The 23,017-nt window shown below is 51.2% G+C and overlaps 11 protein-coding genes across 11 annotated transcripts; 5 read left to right on the top strand and 6 right to left on the bottom strand.

Annotated features, from left to right (window-relative positions):
• Window positions 1-13: 13 nt before the first annotated feature.
• N7539_005736 (DNA primase subunit PRI2) lies at window positions 14-1,642 on the bottom strand (the record flags this gene model as incomplete). Its single annotated transcript, XM_056935338.1, has 2 exons — window positions 14-1,389; window positions 1,453-1,642. 2 exons carry the CDS (start codon window positions 1,640-1,642, stop codon window positions 14-16), a joined length of 1,566 nt encoding a protein of 521 aa, XP_056789210.1.
• A 1,258-nt stretch (window positions 1,643-2,900) lies between these two features.
• Window positions 2,901-3,748, top strand: N7539_005735 (adenylate kinase ADK2; the record flags this gene model as incomplete). The annotated part of the gene is made up of 2 exons (XM_056935337.1): window positions 2,901-3,072; window positions 3,153-3,748. The coding sequence occupies 2 exons, from the start codon at window positions 2,901-2,903 to the stop codon at window positions 3,746-3,748; spliced, it is 768 nt and encodes a 255-aa protein (XP_056789209.1).
• Window positions 3,749-4,633: 885 nt separating this feature from the next.
• N7539_005734 (thermonuclease family protein) lies at window positions 4,634-5,583 on the bottom strand (the record flags this gene model as incomplete). Its single annotated transcript, XM_056935336.1, has 2 exons — window positions 4,634-5,089; window positions 5,284-5,583. The coding sequence occupies 2 exons, from the start codon at window positions 5,581-5,583 to the stop codon at window positions 4,634-4,636; spliced, it is 756 nt and encodes a 251-aa protein (XP_056789208.1).
• Window positions 5,584-6,121: 538 nt separating this feature from the next.
• N7539_005733 (putative peroxisomal carrier protein) lies at window positions 6,122-7,351 on the bottom strand (the record flags this gene model as incomplete). The annotated part of the gene is made up of 4 exons (XM_056935335.1): window positions 6,122-6,245; window positions 6,306-6,543; window positions 6,611-7,155; window positions 7,248-7,351. 4 exons carry the CDS (start codon window positions 7,349-7,351, stop codon window positions 6,122-6,124), a joined length of 1,011 nt encoding a protein of 336 aa, XP_056789207.1.
• Window positions 7,352-8,223: 872 nt separating this feature from the next.
• N7539_005732 (calpain-like protease PalBory) lies at window positions 8,224-10,953 on the top strand (the record flags this gene model as incomplete). The annotated part of the gene is made up of 4 exons (XM_056935334.1): window positions 8,224-8,313; window positions 8,361-8,713; window positions 8,771-9,002; window positions 9,061-10,953. The coding sequence occupies 4 exons, from the start codon at window positions 8,224-8,226 to the stop codon at window positions 10,951-10,953; spliced, it is 2,568 nt and encodes an 855-aa protein (XP_056789206.1).
• A 609-nt stretch (window positions 10,954-11,562) lies between these two features.
• N7539_005731 (uncharacterized protein) lies at window positions 11,563-13,055 on the top strand (the record flags this gene model as incomplete). The annotated part of the gene is made up of 4 exons (XM_056935333.1): window positions 11,563-11,665; window positions 11,738-11,838; window positions 11,944-12,071; window positions 12,128-13,055. 4 exons carry the CDS (start codon window positions 11,563-11,565, stop codon window positions 13,053-13,055), a joined length of 1,260 nt encoding a protein of 419 aa, XP_056789205.1.
• Window positions 13,056-13,683: 628 nt separating this feature from the next.
• N7539_005730 (uncharacterized protein) lies at window positions 13,684-15,118 on the top strand (the record flags this gene model as incomplete). Its single annotated transcript, XM_056935332.1, has 4 exons — window positions 13,684-14,051; window positions 14,120-14,210; window positions 14,281-14,617; window positions 14,685-15,118. The coding sequence occupies 4 exons, from the start codon at window positions 13,684-13,686 to the stop codon at window positions 15,116-15,118; spliced, it is 1,230 nt and encodes a 409-aa protein (XP_056789204.1).
• Window positions 15,119-15,465: 347 nt separating this feature from the next.
• N7539_005729 (uncharacterized protein) lies at window positions 15,466-15,648 on the bottom strand (the record flags this gene model as incomplete). Its single annotated transcript, XM_056935331.1, has 1 exon — window positions 15,466-15,648. One exon carries the CDS (start codon window positions 15,646-15,648, stop codon window positions 15,466-15,468), a length of 183 nt encoding a protein of 60 aa, XP_056789203.1.
• Window positions 15,649-16,341: 693 nt separating this feature from the next.
• Window positions 16,342-16,635, bottom strand: N7539_005728 (uncharacterized protein; the record flags this gene model as incomplete). The annotated part of the gene is made up of 1 exon (XM_056935330.1): window positions 16,342-16,635. One exon carries the CDS (start codon window positions 16,633-16,635, stop codon window positions 16,342-16,344), a length of 294 nt encoding a protein of 97 aa, XP_056789202.1.
• A 1,517-nt stretch (window positions 16,636-18,152) lies between these two features.
• On the top strand, window positions 18,153-19,563 carry N7539_005727 (NAD-dependent epimerase/dehydratase family protein; the record flags this gene model as incomplete). Its single annotated transcript, XM_056935329.1, has 3 exons — window positions 18,153-18,198; window positions 18,338-18,499; window positions 18,614-19,563. The coding sequence occupies 3 exons, from the start codon at window positions 18,153-18,155 to the stop codon at window positions 19,561-19,563; spliced, it is 1,158 nt and encodes a 385-aa protein (XP_056789201.1).
• A 3,108-nt stretch (window positions 19,564-22,671) lies between these two features.
• Window positions 22,672-23,013, bottom strand: N7539_005726 (uncharacterized protein; the record flags this gene model as incomplete). Its single annotated transcript, XM_056935328.1, has 1 exon — window positions 22,672-23,013. The coding sequence occupies one exon, from the start codon at window positions 23,011-23,013 to the stop codon at window positions 22,672-22,674; it is 342 nt and encodes a 113-aa protein (XP_056789200.1).
• Between the last annotated feature and the right edge of the window lie 4 nt (window positions 23,014-23,017).

The raw sequence follows: 23,017 nt of genomic DNA, 5'->3' as shown, positions 1-23,017 counted from the left end.
GACAGACACATAATCAAGCTTCACCTCGGGGCGGAGCCTTGGCCAAGGACTTGAGCAGATAGCTGCGCTTGAAGTAAGTATTGGGGTGAACAATGGTGTCCAGGTCGGCCTGACTCCATGTCCCGTCCTCTTTCACTTTCTTGATCTCAGTCTTGTGGCTCCATTCGAAAACCCTGTTGCACGCAATGTGATACCGCTGCTTGCCAACATCCTCACGAACACCGCGAAGGACTTCCTTATCATGAACGCCAGTTCCCTGAAGCAGCCCTACCAGGTTATCGACTGAGAAATGGCGGTAGGGGCATCCATGTGCTTGTCCCACTCCCACATTGTTGTCACCGAGAATCTTCTGGCACGAGTAAGGAGGATAGCCACGACCGCGCCGGTTCACATCTCCTCCTACATCGCCGTAGGCGTGACGGATATTATACTTGTATTGGGAATTGAACTCGTCGTCGGTCTTGCCCTTGAACGATTGACGCCAGAACAAGATACACTCCTCTAAGGATAGCCCGATACCTTTCAGGAAGAGAGTATATTGCAATCGCCCGAAATGCTTCAGATGGTTGTTCTTGCGCAGATTCATGTGCAAATTGCGCATGCACAAGGGGAAATGCTGAGCGAGGGAGTCAATGGAGCTACCGGTGATGGCGGCGCCGTCGACGTGACCCTCGGCCTCGGAGTACACTGATTCTGCACTGCCGAAATTCTTGGACAGATGATTGAGAATGGGCGTGAGGCGGTCGTCTTCGTCCAGCCGGGGAAGAGCGCGGCTTGTAAGCTGTTGCATAATCAGTAGGGTAACTGCTTCAGCCTTTGAATTGAAGGGCATATATACCTCTAAAGACCGCTCTAATCGCGCTGTGAATTCCGCCATGATCATACTTAGCTGTTCTCTACCCGGCACATATGCCTTGCCTCCTCGCATGAAAACAGAGCGCCGTTCGACGAGCTCCGCAACCTTCTCCCAGTCCACCTTATACCACGTCTCCTCATCCACCCGACGCAGACCGGGAGTTGCACTGACGAGATGCTCGGCAATCTGATTCCGTTCATCCTCGCTCACAGGTTCCCAATCCAGGTTGAGACTTTCGATGAATGCACGCCTCTCGCGGGAATCATCCTTCTGAAATCTGAATCGAAACAGCATCGTCTCTGCACGCGCAAAGCGGCGACGAAGGTCTTCCGTCGCAGAAAAGGCAAGACGAAGGATGAAATGTGAATAGTGGTCTTTTTGGCGCTCATTCTTCAAGCGAGGATCTGCAGCACCGTTCGGTGATGCAGTGTTGGAGGATAATGGGAGGTATTTTTGGAGGAGTGGTGTGATGTGGGCTTCTGTCTCCGCGGGAGACTTGTTGCGGTAAGAGCATGCTTCAATCTCGGCCAGTACTATTGGCAAAGTTAGCAGCTGAAGGACAATGAGGTCACGGGTGATGATTTTAGGTCACCGACCCTTCAGACGATCAATAGCCCATTGCTCGAACTGCTCAAGCGTGATCTCCGCCGTCGGGGGCGTATCGTACAGGTTCAGGCGATGTGGGTAGTCTTGCTGCTTGTAGGTCGGCGTCGCAAATTGTCTTTTCTTGTGATCAATCGTGGCCCTACGTTTTGGGTCGATTCGATGCGCGTCTTGTCGAATCATGATGTCAGTCTTGGTGTAGGAAAACGAGATTTGGGTCTCGTGGTTCGTGGTGGCCAGTTTTTGTCAACAGCGACAACGGCGGCACTTATCACCAAATTGAGAATTGACGAACGGCCGACGCGACGCGTCCGCGCGCCGGATCCAGATCACGTGAGTTGATAATTCCCAGGATCTAGCGTCCATGCCTGAAGCGGCCTTGTGGCCTTGAGTTCCACATCTTTGAATCAATGCCATGTCCGCAGGTGACGATGCTGAACCGTGCCTCGAACCTTGGAGCAACCCACTGTAATTATGTAGCTGGTGCAACGTGCGCCCTACACTAGTACACAATCTCTTTGGTTCAAACGAGTCCGTGAATATGTATGTGTCCATTGAGCGACCTCGAGAATCCGCCCGGTGCACTGTCTGTGTTACAATATGAAGCCGCATTGACATTTTCTTGTGATGATCAGCAGCAAGCTTGGGAGCATCCTGCCGACATCCTCCGAGGTTCTACTGATTTCCAGTTAGCACTGAGTAGTGAGCACTGGAGCAGTAGTATATGTACCTGTTATGTACTAGTATATCGAGGTTCGCAACATCGCAACCATCATTAGCAGAGTCCCAGGCCATGAGCATCAAGCGTGGTGTTCACAGTCCAGACAAACGAGAGACCAGGCCCAGTCAAGGGTAGCACTGTCATCATCACAGAGTGACCTGGCTAGGATGATGTGTGTTGTGTTGAGCTCTACCTTCATCACGATCATCACTATCCTGCGCTCTACGCGGTACTTGTCGTCCTCCCGCATTTTGGGCCGGAGCTTTCTCACCGGCAACCGAAGATAGCACCCGCAATCCCCAACCCCACAAAGTTGGGAATTAGCCCGGACCCGATCGATTGCATGAGTACCGCCTTGACGCCGGCAAGTGGAAAGGGTAAAGGTGCGGGACATCGTTACTCCAAGTCCAAAGTGACATTGCTCTGAACTCATCTCCCAGTTCCTCCGTTGACTATACTCGTGCACTGTATCCTGAATAGTAGCCCCCGGGAACGAGCGCAAATTCACATTGGTAATTTGGTACAATCTTAGCGCTCCGCCTTTCAACTTGCACTCTTCGATTTCGGCCTCGGCCCTGTCGTTTATCTGGGCCCACCAATCCATTCCAGGAACTGCCTTTCGGAGATAATTTCTGAGACCGAAGCTGTGGATTGAACGCCCAGGCACGCGGCCACAGGGACAACACTTCGTCACTTCGACACATATCTATCTCCGGAACAATGTCAAAAAGCACCCGACAGCTCAAGAAGGCTGCGCGCATCATTCTGGTCGGCGCGCCGGGTGTAGGAAAGGGCACTCAATCAGAGCGACTGCTGGCTCGGTTTCCTCAACTGGCCTCGATCAGCTCCGGAGACCTGCTTCGTGAGAATGTGCGTCGCAGGACACCTCTCGGTGAGTCTCCAAACTTTCAACCATGCACATTCGAGAGAATCGTTGTAGTTGACCATACCATCTTTTCCATCCTGTCGTAGGTCTCGAAGCCGAAGCCGCAATGCAGTCCGGTAATTTGGTCCCGGACTCCATGATTCTCAGTCTCATCTCCTCCGAACTCAAGTCCAAGGGCTGGCTCCCTTCATCGTCACCTTCCTCTTCCACCTCCGCTTCCAACGAGTCTTCCGCTTCCTTTCCCGACGATTCAACAGCTTCGACTTCGCTATGCCCATCGGCTTCCTTCATTCTCGATGGCTTCCCTCGTACCGCGAGCCAAGCAAACAGTCTGGATGGTCTCGTTCCAGTAAATTTTGTCGTCAATCTCATTACTCCACCATCAGTTATCCTCTCCCGAATCGCATCTCGCTGGGTCCACGAGCCATCAGGGCGAGTATATAATACCGATTTTCACGCTCCCAAGGTGGCAGGCAAAGACGACGTCACAGGCGAGCCGCTGACGCAAAGAGAGGACGACTCGATCGACACGTGGAAGCAGCGGCTGCGTAAGTTTGAGGAGACAAGCAGAGCTTTGCTCGAGCATTATGAGCGTCGCGGCTGCCTTTGGCGCGTGGAAGGGAACTCCAGCGATGAGATTTCGCCAAAGCTCTTTGCCGAGATAGAGCGTCGATTCTGTTAAATCGGGTGCCACGTGGGCGCGAATGAAAGATTGGCTTGGGGGCCAACCGCACAAATTGGAGTCTTTCTCTCAATAAGTTCCGATTTGCCGTGCGTGGATTTGGCACCGCGTGCAGGTGACTTTAGCTTCGGCCGAATAGTCGATATTCCTGCTTTGAATATGGACCGGATTGATTCATTTAAAGCTCGCTTGATTTGACAGAAGACCACGGGCGCAGAGAATGTTGACGCGGTTCGCTCGTCAATATTTGCCAGGGAGTGAAAGAGTCGAAATGAACAAGCAAACATTTGAGCCTCTTGTACATATGGGTGACACATCAATATGATGTTCAGCGTGAAGGAATAGAGCACTTAGGTAGGTAGGTTTGCTCGAGCTTTACTTCTTTCGGGAAGAAACCAGACCAACGGGTATGTATGGTAATGCGCTTCATGCTGTATGATCATGCATACGAAGATGATACTTTCTTGATGGCTCCAACATTTATCGGGATCCATGGCACGAAGTTCCACCCTTATATAGATGCCTTCCACGAAACCTATGGAAGGCTAGAAACAACATTTCATCAATTCTCTATGTTTTCACTTCATCATGACAGTATTTGTTCAAATCATTTCTAGCTTTTACTCAGTTTGTGGCCTCTTATATTCGTTCTCGGGAAGAGTGTCGCAGCCAGCAGCGTGTCATTAAGATATTCTCTCAAGTTGATTCCTTCCATTCCAAGGCGATACACGAATAAGAAGCTGATCCCTGACACGACAAGATTCACATGCTAAAAGGCAGTACATTCAAAGTCCAAGGAATATGTACAGTCTCACCAGGATCGTTTGAATTTCATCTGATCATGTACATTGGTGCATTAAAGAACAGCTACTCGTCTTGGCATCCTCACTTGGGCTTTCCGCCATCCTCTGACGGCTCACCCATGCCCATTCGTTTCTTGTACTCACGAGGACTCTCCCAGTTTGACCCCACGCGGCGATAGTCCTTCCAAAGACCTTTTGACCGCGCCTTAGCCCACCATTCTGCACGCCGATATTTCTGTTCTAGTTTCTCACCTCCAAATTCCGCACCAACTTTCGCCTCATATATCGTTGCCAGCCCGCGTTTCAGCATCTCATATGAAACATCTCGCCGACGGAAGGGAGGTAGGTCGAGAGCCCGGCGTACGTGGACGCTAGCCACGACGCGACTGTATTGGTCCTGGCGATAGACGGTCGCCCGTATCCTTCGGCCCTGAAGGTATGAAGTAAGCCATTGGTGGGCTTCGCGCGCAAAAGGCTGCTCAGGTCGACCGAAATGCGCTAATTCGGGGGCATCGATGCCTGCCAAACGGATATGAATCTGGTCGCCAAAGTCGTGTTAGGCTCTGCCGACAGTACAGTAGGGGAATCGGTAATTGCATGGAAAAAGATACGAACAGTATTGTCTCTCAATTCTTTCTTGTTGGTAGGTATCCTCTTCCACGGTAGCCAGCCCCATCCCGCCAGACGACCCCCAGGAGTGTGAAAGATGCGAAAGTTGTCGCCATCACCTACACTGGTGACCTTGCCGAAAATGGACCGCCGACGCAGGAACGACGGCGAGATACTGGGCGCATCGGGGATACGTCGCAAATACCGGCGATGAAACCGCGCAGCAAGTAGGATGCCACTGGTCAAGAGAATACTCGAGATGATGGTTCTTGACTCTGTGAAGGCGGTCCAGTCCAATGACGAGGTGGTGTTGTTTGTTGCGGATGTGGGGTAGGATGACGCGCTCGAGGCAGTGGGGAGAATGCTCTCTCGGTCTGTTTTGCTGCCCTGGCTAGATTCGGAGCTCCATGGTGGCCATCGCATGTCTGCCCGTAGCCCTGCTGACTCGGAGAGCGGCAAAGGTAGGCACGGAACCTTGACGAAGGGGGTACTGGATAGGTCGAGTTGCCGGTGAAGTAGAGCGCTTCAAAGCCGGCATCTGCGTGTCTGCGGCCCTTGCCGCGAGCACTGTGCAGGTGCGCCTAGACCCACTTACAAGACGGCGGGACGAATAGTCGACGAGAGCAACTTCTTGAAGGATTTCGACAAACGATTCGGCCAGCCTGATGTTGTACTGTAGTTCAATTGTATAGATCTTACACAGTATGATCGCTAGGTTCCGTATCTCTCCTAGCTAATAGGAATGTACAAATCTCTTTCAAACCCTTGGCAGACGAAACATGGACGTCTCCTTCTATAGAGCCACACAACCTTCCATCTCGATGAACTCGTTTGAAAATGAAATAAAACAACATATGATGGAACTCTAGCATGCCGAGGTCTTTTGTCTGAGTTGGCGCGACCCCAAAAATAGTAAGAGAAGGTCTGGTATAAAGAATGTCGTCAACTCCACAGGCATCGTCTACTTCAGAGTCGCTGGCAGGCTAGTTTTGGCCTTGGCCGCAGCAGTATCGATGGCTTTCTGCAGCTTCTCTTTCCGGATACGCTGGAGGTAGGCAAATAGAACAATGAAAAGCAGTTCCATTCTGTAGGACCGTCAGATGTGGACCTTTCACAGAGAAGAATTGGGGGAGTGCTTTACGTACCTCTCCTTGGTCATCATCAGCAGACCTTGGACTAGCAGACCCTTCAAGATTTGGGGCCCAATACCCTTGAAGAGAGAAAGAGCACCCTCGTGCTCGATAATATACCTCATGACTTCACCAAAAGATTTGAAGGGCTTGCCTTGACGGGCTGCTGGGGGCCGAGACTGTAAGCCAACCTTGGCAACAATCAGAGGCTGAGTCGCAATGGTTGCCAGAGCCTTGGACATAGCACCGAGGACTACCATCTTCATTAGTTTGTCTACAATGGCCAGGTAGAGATCATTGCAGTATTCATTTCAACGTACCGAAAGCCTCCCATGGCTTGAGATTGACCTTGCCAGGGAATATGACCTCCTTTAGGCGTTGATAAGCACCGTATGTGATCGCTGGGTTCACGACCAAAATGAGACTGGCCTTGAGACCGCGCCAGAGGCCGGACCAGCCGTCCTCACTCTCAACGACTTCCCGACCGGTCTCAATCAGTCCCTTCTTCTCGCCTTTCGGCTGGGTCTGCTGTCGGGTCGTAATGACGGCAACCGGAATTGTGAAAACCTGCGCCACAGCTCCAGCGACCGCGCCGAGAGACAGTTCAATCGCAGTGCCGGGGTTTGCAGAGCTCTTCTTTGATACCATGTACAAGGTACGCACAACGCTGTACCAGTAGAAGTAGGCAAAGTTTGTCGAGGCGACTCCGAGCAGCGAGCCCGCGATTCCAGAATAAAGACCCGTGATACCCTCCTTCTCCGCAATCTTGGTGATCGCGTCCACTGTGCCGTCATAGTGTTCAATATCGGTTGGTCCTTCGGCGGTTTGTTTTTGTTTCACTTGCACCTGCAGTTTGGTCTTCACCCTTCACAGATAGAAATGATGGTCCAATTAGCGAAGGAGCTCAATTTGCCGATACATGACACGGCTCTCTTATCTGGTCACGGGCTTTCTCACAGGTCCAAAGGGTACACCAGAGCATTTGCAAGAACAGCTCCTGTTGCACCCGCGACGGCGCTTCCCCACGGGGAAAGGCGAACAGGCTTAGATTGACCCGCCATGGCAATGAGGATGTGTGTGTGGAAAGCCGCTATCGGTCAGTTGGGGGTCTTGAGGAAGAGGCCGTCAAAGCGGACATAAACGGGTGGAGCGGAGCAGAGTCTCGATCGCACGGCGATAAAAGACGAGTAACACGCAACTGGCGGGTTATATGGTTCAGATGCTTCAAAAAGGGGCGTGTAATGAGCACTCTCATGAAATCATCACCAGGACATGCAAGACTACAGCGACCGATGTCACCCGAACAGTGGAAAACATAGGCCCGGGAGGGCACAGGCGCTGGCGCGCACCTCGGCGCTGCGGTCAAGCGCCATGAGCCGAGGTTCCTTTCGGCGCCTGCCCGCTGCGCAACTGCCTGTCTTCTGCTGAAGGCTCGCATGCACACCGGTTTTGGAGGCACGGATGCCTCAGGCAGTCATTGATGCCTATGTGAGTCTGTCTCTGCCGGGCGCCAGTACGTCTGTACAATGGATCTGGGATTTAAGTTTACCTAGCCTCTGTTAGTGAGTGGCTGATGTTGATTTGCGATTAGTTGCACAAGTCTCTACTTCCTTGGTCGGTATTCAACGACTGAAGCCGACAGCCAAAAAGCTATTTATTTATCTCGGATCCGGCAGACTGGTGCCCCATCAGCTCTCCAAAATTGCTTGAATCATAATCTGAGCATGCTGCTGCCATTATTGATCGCAGATGCTCGTCAATTGCTCATTGTTCCAGATTGCGGGGCAAGGTAGCCTCCGCTCATCTGCGGCGGGCGGTTCCAGATGAGCTAGAACAACTTACCGCACCCGCCGATGTAGGGTGCCCTGTACTCTACGAAGGTTCTGCGGCCTTTTCACCGATGCACTGTGCGTCCTGGGCATGAACGAGAACAATGACTAGTTCCCATGGAGCTACCTTAGATCACCTCATCGCGCAGGCATTGGTAGTCGCCCCTATTCCCCCAACACCTTTCCTGATCCTCGTATGTCAAGGGCAATTACATGTGCGGAAGAGCTAATCGGCAATTAGCAAGCCGAAGAAGCCATAGCTTCCGCTACCTCTCAAAAAGCGGCTCTCGAAGCTACGATCAATGCCGCCGAGCAGTACATGAAGGCTTTGCGCCTTGCGCCAGTGGAGAATCAAGGCCGGTTCGACTCAAAATGCAAAGGCCTCATCACGCGTGCCGAGCTGATCAAAACGACCGCTGACTGGCAACGAGTGGTCCGCCAGAGACTGATCCCGAATCTGGAACCACCCATATCCAAGCGCAGGCTCACAACTCGCGAACAGATCATTATTCTCGAAGGGGCAAAGCTGAATGGGTTTATTTTCCCACCGTGGGAGCGACCACCATCACCTTTAGACTTTGACGGTCTGTTCACGTACGTGCTAGACACAGTACAAACCTTCGTCCGTGGCTTTCTCTGATCGTGGAATAGAGACTCACCCGAGCTGCACCTGTCCGAGTGCCAGAAGGAGATTTTCTCAGGATGGAAGAGACCTTCTGATCTCTTGCAGGCTGGATATTCTTCTTGCAAAGGCAAGAATGGATTAGAGCCGTTGATGTCGGTCTCAAATTCCTCGGATCTCGTGCAAGATGTCTTGACCGACTGCTCAGTCGTAGCCAGTCTCTGTGCAACTTCATCCAGAGTAGAGCGAGGGCTCGGGAAGGTATGTCTTCGATTGGCCCGTTTACCTTAGACTTCATTGACCTGACTCCGATGTCTAGGAGGCCTTGCCAGCAATATATCCTCGCGTACCTGGTTCCGACGAGCCGGCTCTCTCGCCCGTTGGGAAGTATATTTTTCAATTCTACTTCAACGGAGCATTCAGGAAAGTTATCATAGACGACCGATTGCCTAGTTCAAAAACTAAGAGGTCTCTCTATGTCGTGGATCGCAACAATCCCAACTTTCTCTTGCCAGCTCTCATCGAGAAAGCCTACCTCAAACTCCGTGGTGGGTATGATTTCCCTGGAAGCAACTCAGGCACCGACCTCTGGATATTGAATGGGTGGATCCCGGAGCAGCTCTTCCTTCACGACCAGGACGCTACCTCTGACGAGATCTGGCGGCGCTTGTATCATGCCTTTTCTTACGGGGATGTGCTGTTGACTATAGGTACCGGCAAACTGACCGAAAGGGAACAAAAGGGGTTAGGCCTAGTTAGCGAGCACGACTATGCCATCCTCGACATGAGAGTGCTTCATGGGAAACGACAATTCTTGCTCAAGAACCCATGGGCAGGCGCGGAACCTAACATTGGAACAAACCCGGACGACAACACAACGGACGTGCGCCGTCTTTCTCCTGGAACGTTCTGGATGAATTGCGAGCAAGTGTTTCAAAATTTTGAAAACTTGTACCTCAACTGGAACCCTGGCTTGTTCAAGTACCGCGAAGATATCCACTTTTCCTGGGACCTGTCCCAACGACGGGCGCAGGCTGGTTGCTTTGTGCGAAACCCCCAATTCTCGGTGCATTGTGAGCGTGGCGGTACGGTCTGGTTGCTGCTGGGGAAGCACTTCAAATCTGAGGATCAGGTCGTCTCGGGTGCCGAAGGTGGTGGCCTTGGTTTCATCAGCATCTACGTGTTTCGAGCCGGTGGGAAGAGGGTGTCTCTGAACGATATGCCTTTACAACGTGGGCCCTACGTCGACTCTCCAAATACCCTCATGAGGCTCGACATGGCCCCGCAAACGACTTATACCGTTGTGATATCTGAACAATCCCTACCATCTTCAAACAGAAATTTCACACTCTCGGCATTTTCTACTGCGTCGGTCTCGCTAGCCCCGGCCCAGAATAGCTACATGTGCGTCAGGAAGACGATCGGATCATGGTCCGCATCATCAGCGGGTGGCAACGCAGAGTCGGCACGATATTCTTCCAATCCCCAATTCACTATCGAGACCTTTGAAAAAACCGATGTCTCAATTTTATTGGAATCGAACGAGGCTGAGCTGGCGACTCATGTGAAGCTGTTCTGGTCCAACGGACAGCGCATTACACGGGTACGAAGTCGTGATATCATTGCTGATAGTGGTGACTATCGCCGTGGATGTGCCTTGGCAGAAGCAAAAGCGCTTGACAAAGGTGTCTACACCATTGTGTGCTCTACCTTTGCTTGCGATCAGCTTGGGCAATTCGACCTGTGGGTGTCATCTTCAGTCCCTTGTGTGGTGCAATCTCTAGCCTCTGAGTCAGCCGGCCGCCGCCGCACAGTCTCCTCTCCCGGCACCCTCGCCCCTGGGAGGGATCGTATGCTTGCGCCACTTCACGTACCTCGAATGACTCGGATCAAGCTGATTGGAAGAAGTCGGTCTTCCACAATTGGTTCTCGCTCTGTGGCCCCTTCGCCTGTCCTAATGACGGTAGAATTAGGCCAAGGTCCGTACAAGACAGTCCTGGCGACCTCGGAAGATGGTACTCATTGCGACGCCCTTTCTGGGGTGCGTGTGGATGATTTCGATCTTGCGCCGGCCGCCGACCCTCGACAGAAGATATGGATCGTCATTGAGCGCATCGGAGGGCCAGGAGGACAGGTTGAGGATCACTTTGAGGTGGAGGCCTTAGCGGAAGAGCGTGTCGATATTGGAGAGTGGATCATTGAAGATGAATGAGCGAATGCCTTTGTGAAGGAGCCATGCATACGATTTTGAATTCTTGTTTTAAACAGAGCATTCGCAAAAGCATTGCAAGTACTGGTATTACTCGTATGATCACATATACTTCCAAAGCTATTTCACTGTAGGGAAGGAAAACAATCGATAGTCAGGGAGGATCGCAGAATCACAAGCAGCATTGCTAGCCATTGCATGAAGGACGGAATATACCAAGGTACCTACCACTACCTACGGCCCAAATGACGATACAATAAGCGTTGACAGCACCGGGGCTCCATGTGGTTAGATTCGAGGAGCGGCAAACAGTGGACTACCATTAAATTTCCTCTACAAGAAAAATCAGTCACTGAGACATTACCAGCGCATTACGTACGCCCATAGTTAGTCATAACTTGAGAGCAAGACTGCCGTAAATCTCATTCTGAAGGTGGTATAGTGAGTTCAGACCAGCCAAATGCGGAGTAAGTTGAGCCCGCCGCTTTCCCCAAAACTGATAAACGTTGTCTTTATCGCATCTCCACACGGGCGGTGCACAAGATCCGAAGTCACGAACGTCATCTCATCGTTCCACGCTCCTTTCCTCCACACGCAGCAACAAATCTGACCATGACTAGCAATATACCAGCGGCGCTACGATCCGCAGATATCGGGCGCTTTGCTATCAGAGCAGCGCAGATCGAAAAAGCAAAGCCCGTGATCGCCTACTGGTGTAAGTGGTTTTGGTCTCACCCGTGATTCAAAGCTCCCACCTCACCGACACTGGCTTGACAATGCGCGATAGGTCACTACCACATTGTGAACCAGATCATTGAAAGAGGTCTTCACAACTCCGATGATGAGGTCAAAAATTACACCATAAGCCTTGTGGAGAAGCTGGAGCAGGTCAGTCGCGTTCATGACTATGAACCCCGCAGGGCCCCCCGCATCCTCTTCGCACGAAGGCTGGTTGATAGAGCTGTGAAACTGACAACGATCGTGGTACTATAGTTCAAAAGCGAAAACTCTGAGAATGAGACCGTCACGGACAACGATGCAGCTAGTGCATATGTGGAACAATTCGGCATAGAAATCTTTAATCGCGCCGAGGCGGCCATGACTGCCAACAAAGTGACCAAGTATGCTTTGACATGCATATGACTGATTGTGGTGGAATATGCTGATTTGTATTCAGACAAACCGCCGACACTTTTCAAGCTGCGGCAATATTCCTTGAGCTTTGTCAGATCTGGGGGGAGCTGGACCCAGAAATCGCTGGAAGAGTCAAATTTGCCAAATACCATGCGGTCCGCATCGTTAAGGCGATCAGGGCCGGGGAGGACCCAAATGAGACAAACCCGGCTCCTAAATCTGAGGAGGAAGAAGAAGTCCAGACTACCGATCAGGATGTCCAGGCCTTCGATCAGTCGGTAGCAGAGCAAGCCACAAAACCACGACAGCCGTCGGTGGAGGAGATTCCCGACGAGGCTGATCGTCTTAGTCGCCAATTAGCTCTTCAGTCCAACTTGGATGAATCTTTGCACCCGTCTCGAACGTCTTCTCAGCCGAGGGCAGCTACCACCACTGAGCCTGATATTCCCTCGGTACCAAGCAACCCTCCTGGCACCCCAGGCAAAGTTCGTGATGTCGGCCCCTCCAGCTCAGGAGGGCTTGATCTACCCTCCACACCTGGGACAATTGGCGGTAAGACCAACGACATGACCCCTTCAATTGATCTCCCAGACACTCCAGGGACAAAAGAGCTTCACGGGTTCCCCGGCACACATAATCCGAATACTTTCCAATCGTTCCCCCCTCCGTCCGCAACAAGCCCGTCCATTGAGGCGCCCAACCCGACTTCTTTCTACGATGCGCCAAGCACTAATCTCAACATCCCTCCACCTACGGCAAGTTCCTCAGTACCTGCGCCATCTACGCAGGCTCCCTCGGCACCCGCCCCGGCCCCGTCTGCACCCAGTCAGCCCGCTCACTCGGTGGATGACCATAATATCTCGCTGGCTCAAAAGCATGCCCGCTGGGCAGTCTCAGCCCTGACTTTTGACGACGTGAATACTGCTATCAAAGAGCTGAAGAGTGCGTTGAAATTGCTTGGTTCCGAATAAGGCCATCAATTGATTACCGCATAATTTGACTTTTTGTGCGGGCATTATTACGTCGAATTAGCTTTCGTGTATCTCCTTAATTCATACTGCATTAACTCACAATCGATTGTGCAAACCATGTTTGTTCGATAAATATTATCCAGACTTCTTCAGCCACTCCTATATGGGTCAGCCTTGAACTTAGCTTTTGTTACGAGGACGCCTCCAGAGTGATTCAGTTTCTTGATGAAGTAGGTCAGTCAACCTATGAGGGAAAAATGCGGCGATCTTCAGCGTATACCAGAAGTTGCGATCTGTGAACAGGCGATACACCGTGTGAGAAGGCGGTTTATGGAGTTTGTTCACCAGCTCAAGTTATGTATAGCATATGAGACTGTTTGCCTCTCCTCGATCCCCGTGACCTCGCATAGAACAGCACCTGCTTGCTTACCTCGATTGTTTTGACGCACCTTTATGGGGCGGTGATTGAGATAACTCCACCTCCATCTTCATCTCCATCCCTGTTCCTGTTTTCTGACCTTGAACCTCCACAAGTGATGTCTTGACCTAATCGTGAACGCATACGACTTGATTATTTCTCATAACCATCCTTCACCTCGCGTCAATCTCTCAACACACGAACGCAGCGATGATCAACTCTCCACGCTCGACACGGAACAGTGTTCCTCCCTCATTTCCTGCTGAGCTAGATGCTCTGACAAGTTTCCTGGACAACCAGCTGCTGACCCCCAAGAGCAAGCTTGATGAGTTTCGTCGGTTCTTCGACCTCAAGACCGAATGGTGGAACAAGTTGCACAACAAGTTCAAGGCTCATGCTCAACTCAGATCTAACTGGGTAGAGATGCATGAAGATGAGGCCCTTCGTCAGGAGATAGCAGCAGAGTTTATCGATCAAGTTGGAAATGAATACTGGTGCCGCGAGAATCAGGAAAAGTATCTGATGGAGGAGCATGTGCAGAGTGGACACGCTTGTGTTTACCCAAAGGATAGAAAGGCGTAAGTGACTGTATCACAGCTCGCGATGCTTGCAACAAGATGCGCATGTCCTAGCTAATCGTCACCAGGATGATCAAGGCTCTCTCATATCTTCTCGAAAAAGATGCCAAGAATCGTCGAGGTTCACTCTCTCACAAAGTCAGCTTCCGAAGCTCAAAGGTCAGGCTCTTTCATTCACTGGTCATTCTTTCAACTAAATTGCGTTGTGTTAAACAAAACTTAATTGCAGGGGGATGACCGCCAAGCTCCGTCCAGCAGTAGTTCCCTCTCTGATCCGCCCTCAACCGAGCTTGAATCGCCTGCCTCGGTCAAGATGGACATCAGTGAGGCCTCATCGCCTCTTGCGACGATGAAAGGTGCTCATCGCAGTACTTCAGGGATCATCCACGGTTCGATTGAGATGAGGTCAGTGGACAGCCAAGAAACCAAGATGTCTCTCGAGAATCCCAGACTGGAAGACAGCTGCTCAGCCGAGGATGAAGATGCTTTGATATCTTCTCATGCTGTAGCGTGCCGCGGTTCTTCTCACCGTGTCGACGACGGCAATAGGCGACCCTGCTGTCAAGGTAAGACATTGGCAATCTTTCCCTTTGATGTTCCAACGTTGCCTCGCGTCATACTTGATGGCTTCAGCTCACACATCCGCATCAGACCTCGCCTCCGGATTGACTGAGACCTTCCTCAGTCAATTTTCCGATACCGCAAGCCTCACCCAGGCAACCTTCTTCCTCGTCCACGAGCACAGTGCTGAGAACCCAGCGGTCTGTGTTCCCTTTCGCAACTTTGAAGAATACCAGACCGCCACTGAGTTCTTGGACGAGATGTGGAAACGATGCTGCTGTGCACAAGAGCCCAGCTTGATTCAGCTCGTCGGAGGTGTGCGGCAGTATTCGCATGCAGTTGTCTCGCTTTGTTGGTCCGGGGTCTCCTTTGTCCTGCGCGAAGATACAGATGATCTTCAGTCGCTGGTGGATCGCATCAGCTGCGCGTGGCGGGCGAAGCAAAAAGGAGAGTGGGGGTTGTTTGAGCTCGCAGTTCGAGTCGTTCTGAAAAATGATGAGGACTAAAGCCGGAGCTCTCGAGTTGTCACCGTGAGACCGACGGTGAACTAGGGAGGAAGTCGGACCTCATAGCGTTGGAGCCTTGGATTGGTGGTTGTCGACGGGCCTCTACGTTTAATTTACATTGTGAGAGGTAGAACGACCTCATGTCCAGCGTACTGGCTGGGTTGAGGACCACATAAGAGCAGGCTTTTGCGTGCTTTATTGACTCAATACGAGTCATCGAGATAGTTGACCTGCTGTTCCTTACTCGTGCTAGCCAAGGTTCTTTTGCCCCCCTCCTTGTATGTTTGATGATTCTTCTACTTGCACAGAGAAGATAATGGTGAATAGGTACGAGTTACCAGGTAGCGTTATACGGTCGATGCATCTAGGCTGGGTTGAATCATGGTCGGCGGTAGTCGTGGATGGCTGATGCACGCCAACCCACGGATCGTAATTGGGAAGCCACTCAGGCCCAATGCTGAAGTCTGGGTCAGATCTGGGGCACCGGGCAGATCTTTACGTTTCGGGTCACCTCCAATTTGGAGAGCCATGGAGGCTACGGAGGCTATGGAGTCTAATTTACAAGGTATTAGGCAATAGGCATAGCCATGGTGGCATACTCTGATATCGTAGCACCAGCAGCAGCAATTTGGGATGGATGATAGCAGCAGCAGGCCCCGGCATGCTTTTTCTACGATTTGAATCACAAATCATCTTCTCCTAGTTACTATATGAAATTCAGATTCTGAAAAGCAGAATACATACTATTACTCATAGCTCGGTCCTCAATTCTGTTTTGAACAGCAGGTACCAAAATGGCCGCTCAGTCCGGAGCGCAGAAGCGGTCGCGTCGCAGATAGTAAGTTAGTGCTCCTCGTGTGCCGATGTACTTGTCCGCCAGTGGAGGTGGCTCCGTTCATTCAAGGTCAAGTCAAGTAGTCAACAAGCCTGTGTACCAAACAAGAATCCCATATCAATTTGGTGCAGCCGGTCATGGAGGGCGATAGTGATAATGCGCTCTCCCGAATAAGTGAGTCTGAGCTTTTTTCGTCGTCCATCCTCATTTGCAATTTCCTTTTTCCCGAGTCTTCGACGTCAGTGGGCACTGAGCGGATTCTGGTACCGCGAGTGCTTCGAATGAGCGGCTCGCCGCCCCTCCACACTCCACTCCCGCCCACTTGGCTTGACGACTATAGATCAACGGGCGTCACTAGGGTGATGCTGCGATGACCAGGACGCAGCTCTTAGAGGGTGCTTGGCAGGGCCCTGGTCCACTCAACCAGGCTCGAGGCCACTGGGAACCCAGCGAGGCTTGTGTTCCCGAATTTTCTAGCGATCGCATTTTCATTCCAGAGCCCGGCGGCGGGGTCGCTGTCCCACTCGGTGGCTGGCCTGTCGCTGTCCTTGCGCGATCGTGCGGTCACTGCGGTCACTGCGGTCACTGCGGTCACTGCGGTGTCTTCTTGCCTGGGTGTGCAGGACTGCAGGTGGTACTGCGATGGTGAGGAGTTTGCCTCGTAAGCGTTGATATCACGCATCGCATGGGAGATCGTCATGTGATCAAGCATTCCAAGCTTCCATCAAAGTCACTCTGAGGGTGCCGCACTCAGCCTGGGATGGTGCTCGGGTCGATGCATATGCTTGCAGAGAACAGTCGGTACTACTCTGTACTCTGTACCCTCCTGGACTCGAGTTGACGAGGAACGAACTGGGTCCATCACGCTGAAACGAAGCGGGATGGTGGGGTCACGCGATCGGTGTTGGAACAAGCAGAGTGGAAACCCGGGAAAAAAGTTCAAGGAAAAGTAATCAAGTCAGGAAAAAAAGGGAGATCCCAAGAAGAAATGAACTGCATTGAGGTCGAGATAGGGGAGACTCCGCTGCCCCGATGGTCGGTGCTGCAGTCATCCACCAACTAGCACCGAGCTGCTTCATCTCCAAGTTAGGGCTCGATCCTCTACACTCTACAGTTCTACACTCTACATTGATGCACAGCATGAGGACGGAAGCCAAGCTTAGCGCTTCCGACTACTGAAGCTATCATCCATGCGCGAGTCGCAATAAGTGTACCATGAGACTCATCGAACATGCTGACGAGTGACGACCACACCCTGGCTTTCATCAAAAACGACCGGACAAAGAAGCCATGTTAGACTTGGGAGATCGGCCTGGGATCATCCCAGTAAAGCGAGGCCCATGCAAGCACTGGAGCTGCCGCTCTATGCACAAGTGGATGATCTTCGTATCTCGACGAGGCGAGTTTCGAGCGCATTTCACACAGTGTTTGAGGGATCGATCGAGCGTGAATCTCATGGATGCTCGAGAAGAGGCCCAATGCTGTGTTGAGACCCCGACCAAGCAGGAGGTTGTTTGAAGTAATTGCACCCAACAAGGAGAGGGATCAATTAGTAGGTACGAGGTACATCCGAGGTACCCATGGCAAGGCGGAACAAACAGTACCAGCCTCAGGTACATCTTGCAAAAACCGGAGTCCACCAGAGGTACATGCGGTACATATCGAAGCGTAAGCTCATACTACCAACTCGAAGAATTATGAGCCTCACGCTCGATCGGACCTCTTTGGCCGTTGACTGAACAAGACTCAATTCAAAACGTCAAGATCGAAGAGCAGTAGTCTATCCCCCTTTCACATCCTTAACATCCTTCTGGAAATCTTTGACGGAGTTGCGGACCGAACTCCTCCTCCTCTCCTCCTCCTCCTTCTCCGTGGCCGACGTTCCCATCACCGTCCACCCCGCCTCTGCCTCCTTTTGGAGAACCCTCTCGTCTGCCAACCTCTTTGGTCTTTTCTTCAATCCTTCTCCAATACTCTTGGCCTCTTCCTTTCCTTCGTCTTGACCTCCAAATTTGTAGATTCTCACGCCTCTCTCTCCCTCCTTTTCGCCATTCCCTCTTCCCTCTGATCTTTTTGTCGAGGTCTCCCCCTTTGACCCCCCTTCCCCCCCCCCCCCCCCCCTTCTCCTCCGGTATCTCTGGAACCTCCAGCTGCGGGCCGCCGCGACTAAACCACCACATCCGCGCGACCCTTTCCGCTATGGCCGACTCCAAGAAACCCGCCGTCCTGATTGTCGGTGGCCTCGGTATGTGCCATCTTAACTTTCCCTCCCCAACACCCTACCTGGCGCGAAGGACATCTCCGCACTAGTCTGCACAAGGAGCAGCTCTTTTTGGCCAGCAAACATACTTGACGGGGCTAACATGGAGCAATTCATATTTCAGGCTTTATTGGTCGTCACCTCGCCCTTCACATTCACGAAAACAATCTAGCTTCGGAGGTCCGCATAGTGGACAAAGTCTTACCTCAATTGGCATGGTTGGCTCCTGAATTCGAAGAAGCATGCTCCAAGGATAAATTTGTCCAGGCGGACGCCAGCCGGGAACGTAAGTGGACACGATGAACCCCCCCCCCTCGACCTCATCTGCCTCCAGCGACTCGACCCTCTCGAACATGACTGGGTGTATATCAAACTCACACTGCCGCTTTCGCCACTTCAGAACACCTTCCTCGAATCTTCGACCGCGCCAATGGCGAACAATTCGACTTTGTCTTCAACTGCGGGGGTGAGACTCGCCATTCCCAGCCCGACGACGTATACGAAGCCCGCAGCTGCCAACTCAGCGTGTCTCTCGGTCATGAATGCGCGAAGCGTGGAATCCCCGCCTTTGTCGAATGTTCAACGGCGCACGTCTACAAAAGCGGATCATCGCCGCGAAAGGAAGCCGATAAGATGCAGCCATGGCACAAGTTGGCCAAGTGGAAGCTCAAGGCAGGCGACGAATTGTTGAAGATTCCCGGATTACAATACTGTGCGCTCCGTTTGCCGCATGTCTACGGCGCTTATAATACCGGATACTTCGCAATGGCCATCTGTCTGGCCCGAGTCCACAAGGAGATGGAACAGGATCTCCAGTTCCTGTACACGAAGGACGTCAAGGTCAACACCCTGCACGTCAAGGATGCGGCCACCGCTCTGTGGGCGGCTGCGGAGTGGCGCTCCAAACAGGGGAAATTCGACCGTAGCGGCGGATCACTGCCGTCTCTCTTCAAGGACCCCAATATGCCAATTTGTTTCAATGTTGTCGATCACAATGACACCTCTCAGAAGCACATTGCCAGCGCTATGGCCGAGGTCTTTGACCTCAAGGTCTCCTTCCTCGGTTCCCTCGCTTCGCAACTGGCAAAACTGAATCTCGATGATGTGGTAGACGACATGAACGAGGTCAGTCTCCAAGAATGGGCCGACTTGGTAGCAAAGAGCAAGATTGAGCGGCCGGGACCTATCGGTCCCTTCCTGGAACTCGATGTGTTGAAGGATCAAGACATGTCTATCGACGGCTCTTTATTCGAGTCGACGGTGAACTGGAAGCCAAAGTACGAACAGTTTGGAACAGATAGTGTTCGCGAGATGGTTGAGAGTTACAAACGGATGGGATGGTGGCCTTGAAAGGACAACTCTTTTCAATGTCCATCACCCAACAAACCAATTTTTTCGGATGAATGACGATGCCTCTTCTTTGCGTTTCGACGACCCGGGCTTGTCCCCAACTCAAAGATGTCGCGACGATGTGTCGCATTCTCCGGCCCTCGCATTTACCTGATAAAGAGCTATTTTTCTTCCGCTCTCAAACGACTCTCACCAACCTCGATGGTCAAAATTCCACTGTTGAGCGCGGTCTCTCTCTCTCTCTCTCTCTCTCTTTTCTTCCTAGACTTTTCATTTTGGACTCCTTCACGAGGACACATCCCGCAGTGCTGCTCGCTATGCAATATGCGAACTCGAGCCTCGTCTCGATTTGCATGCTTGGATTAGCTTCGCGTACTCGCCGCCTGGATCAGCGACGTTGGAGGGTTCGCGATTTTCAGCCATTTTTGCACATTTCTATATCCATCTTCTGTTTATTTTGCTAGCGGGGTTCCGTTCCTGCTGGGCTGTTTCCTTTCTCTCTTCATTCTTTTTTGAGCCCGTGTGATTGCATATTGAGCCATCTTCTAAATCTTTGGTCCTCGCTTTTGCCGTTCCTAATTCGGCCAGTTCAGTATTATCAAAAGTGTCATCCACATGGTCTTCGGTCTATGTTGATACTCGGGTGGTAATTGATGTCTGTATTTTAAAACATAACCTGAATCTGAGAGACTTCCAGGCATGCCAGCCTATCATTGCTCCTTCGGTTGGAAAATAAGTCTTTGTGCTGATGACGATCCCGAGATCCATCGCAATGCGCATGCCCTAGTCCGAGCACTTGTTAGTCTCATTTTGACTTTAATAGTAGCATCAAGCGATTATCCCGTAACCATGACCAGGTGTCCAACAGACGAAATTGATGCGATACCGAGATCCGATATTCCGACAGGTTAGATTGATGGGTTTACTGTCCCGCCAAAGCATTTGAATCTAGTACACAACGACACCTACCTTATCAATTGCTAACATCTCATCCACATAGTACCCAAATGCTGCGGGTGACCAAGTGGTACAATTACTGATGTTCCTTGACTACCTTTGAGAAAGGGATTGCTGGGCATCTGCTGAACTCCATCTGAGATCCTCATGAATCTTATTCAAAGACCTACTGACCCTCACTAAAGTTTTAGTCCCTACAGTTCCTCCTCATCATGCACTATGGTTATAAGTTCAAAGCCTGAGGTTTGGAACTGAGAACCTCAACATTGAAGTGCGCCTTCCAGATGATGTGCTCGACTCATCTGATTCATGCGCACTGATATTGATTAGCATATGCCTTGAGAGATGAGTCATGGCATGTACTGAATTGACGTTTTGCGTACCATCTTGTTCGGCGGGTTCCGTAGCCGCACCTGCGTTTTGTAGAGAGCTCAAGCCTCCGGAGCCTTCGTATGATTCTCTTTACGCTTCATGTAGTACATGAAATGACGGTTGATAGTCTTGGAAGAAGTTTATTGTAGATGAAGGTGCCGGAGGAAGCTTTGATCTCACAGATCAGGTGAAGGTTTCTCGTACATGACCCTAGTGGAGAAATGGTTGTTGGGTCGGCAGGTCCAACCTTAGGTTCCATGTGGTTTGTACCAAAAGAAGCGGGAGGGTCCATCTAGAAAAGTCCTTGGATCTATTATCGTTCATGAACACGAAATAGCATGGCTTGATCGTGTAAGGTTGCGAACCCCATTGGCCCGACGAGCACTGTCACATCCCCCGAGCTGTGGAGAGAAATCTCCAGTAGATCCAGAGTACATGTGATACGCGAAGTTTGAATTGTCCATGATCAATAATGTTGCCGAGGGGTGTTTCCCATGTGGATAATATCTTAGCTCTCGGTTTTCCATTTCTTCATTCGACGAACGTCTTGGTGTGGTACAGAGAGATCAGTCTTATCAGATCAAGATTGTTTATCAGAGCGTGCATCTGGTGGCCACCACATGGGTCAAATGGAAAGTATCAGGAGCCCCGACGCGAGCACGCGTCTGTGCCACATTGTCTTGTATACTTTGACACGTTGGGCACATGACACATTTGGCACCGATGGCGGTTTCTCCGCGTTCACGACACGACAACATAACTTGATGCCCCCGGATTGAGAGGTTCACCTGGCGCGGCCCAATCAGGGACCACCATGGATTGTGCTCACCCGTTAACCTTATTTTGACCCTCGGGATTTTTATCCGCCAGAACAACACGGCGGTAAGTGCTGTGATGATAACAGCAAAATGAAAAGTGAGCAAGAAGGGGCTTTGTCCAATATGAAATAGTATGAAATTTGCATTGTTGACTATTGCTGAAAGCTGCTAGAACCTCGCAGAAACGAGAAGGCTCTTGGCACACGGACTGTTGTGGTTCTGCTGATCTGATATGAACTTTGTTACCCGGTCAACATTGTGCTGTCATTTCGTATTTTTCATATCAATGAATTTCAATACGAAGCGAGATTCTCGTTGTGTTATAGTTAGAGTTGTTAGTGGTACTAGAGCAAGTACGTGTTCATTAGCAATGCGTAAACATGACCGTTCTTATGGGTGTACCCTACCTGCTTGTGGTCCCAGGAACGCATGCGTTGGTGAATTTTGATATGGAATACCGGGGGCTCGATTTGTCAGAAATGGCACGGAAGATAGTCCAAGGAATCATTTCATTTTCGCTGGCCTTCTACAAACGCGGTCTCGACTCCTCTCATGATTGGGATTTCACACCAAAGTGTTCATGGCAGGTGTTTCTGTAGGCTTCTATTACGAGTGTTTACAGCAGTAACACATACCCAGCAAATCTCCGAGGTGGCTCTGAAGATCAGACCACACGTATGCCATGAGTATCTCGAAGAGTCTACGTGTTTCATTATTGTGATTCTGTACTCGAAGTTTCCAACCGCGATCAGACACTCGGACACTTTGACACTAATTGAAACAATGATGCTTGAGCCGAATACTTGATAGTCAGCGTTGCTCTGGCCCACGGAGTAAATAATGTCTGTCATGAAGACACACGAGCAAAAATGCGTCCTGGTTGACCTACCACTCATGTGTTTGTCTCGTGGAGACCCGTCACGTCTGGTGGGAGCCTAGGCGTTCCTCAACACGTTTATTGTCAATCTATTGTTGTTCCACACTTTACACTTCTCAACACCCAGATCTTGTTGTGCGGACAATACAGCTCTTGCTGCTCCTCGAAGCGTCCATTCTCACCGCAGCATTTGGCTGCGGCATACTCATACATCCCACCTCCAGCATACACCAAAGCTCCATAATCGTCAGGCTTCACGCCAGTGGGTTCGAAGCCCAGTCCATTCTCGCTGGATCCAAGGCCTTCCCTTCTTCCTACAAAGGTATTTAAGCCGTGTCCCCCTTCCACTTCTCTTTCTTCCTTCTTCCAACTCACAGCCTTCACCATGTCTTCCAGCTCGCGTCCCCTGGCCTCCAGAGGCCACATTCTA

The sequence above is a fragment of the Penicillium diatomitis genome (genome assembly GCF_028827545.1).
Source record: "Penicillium diatomitis strain IBT 30728 chromosome Unknown utg000006l_segment0_segment0, whole genome shotgun sequence".
In the NCBI taxonomy this organism is placed as follows: Eukaryota; Fungi; Ascomycota; class Eurotiomycetes; order Eurotiales; family Aspergillaceae; genus Penicillium; species Penicillium diatomitis.
This window is presented reverse-complemented; position numbering and strand designations above follow the sequence as displayed.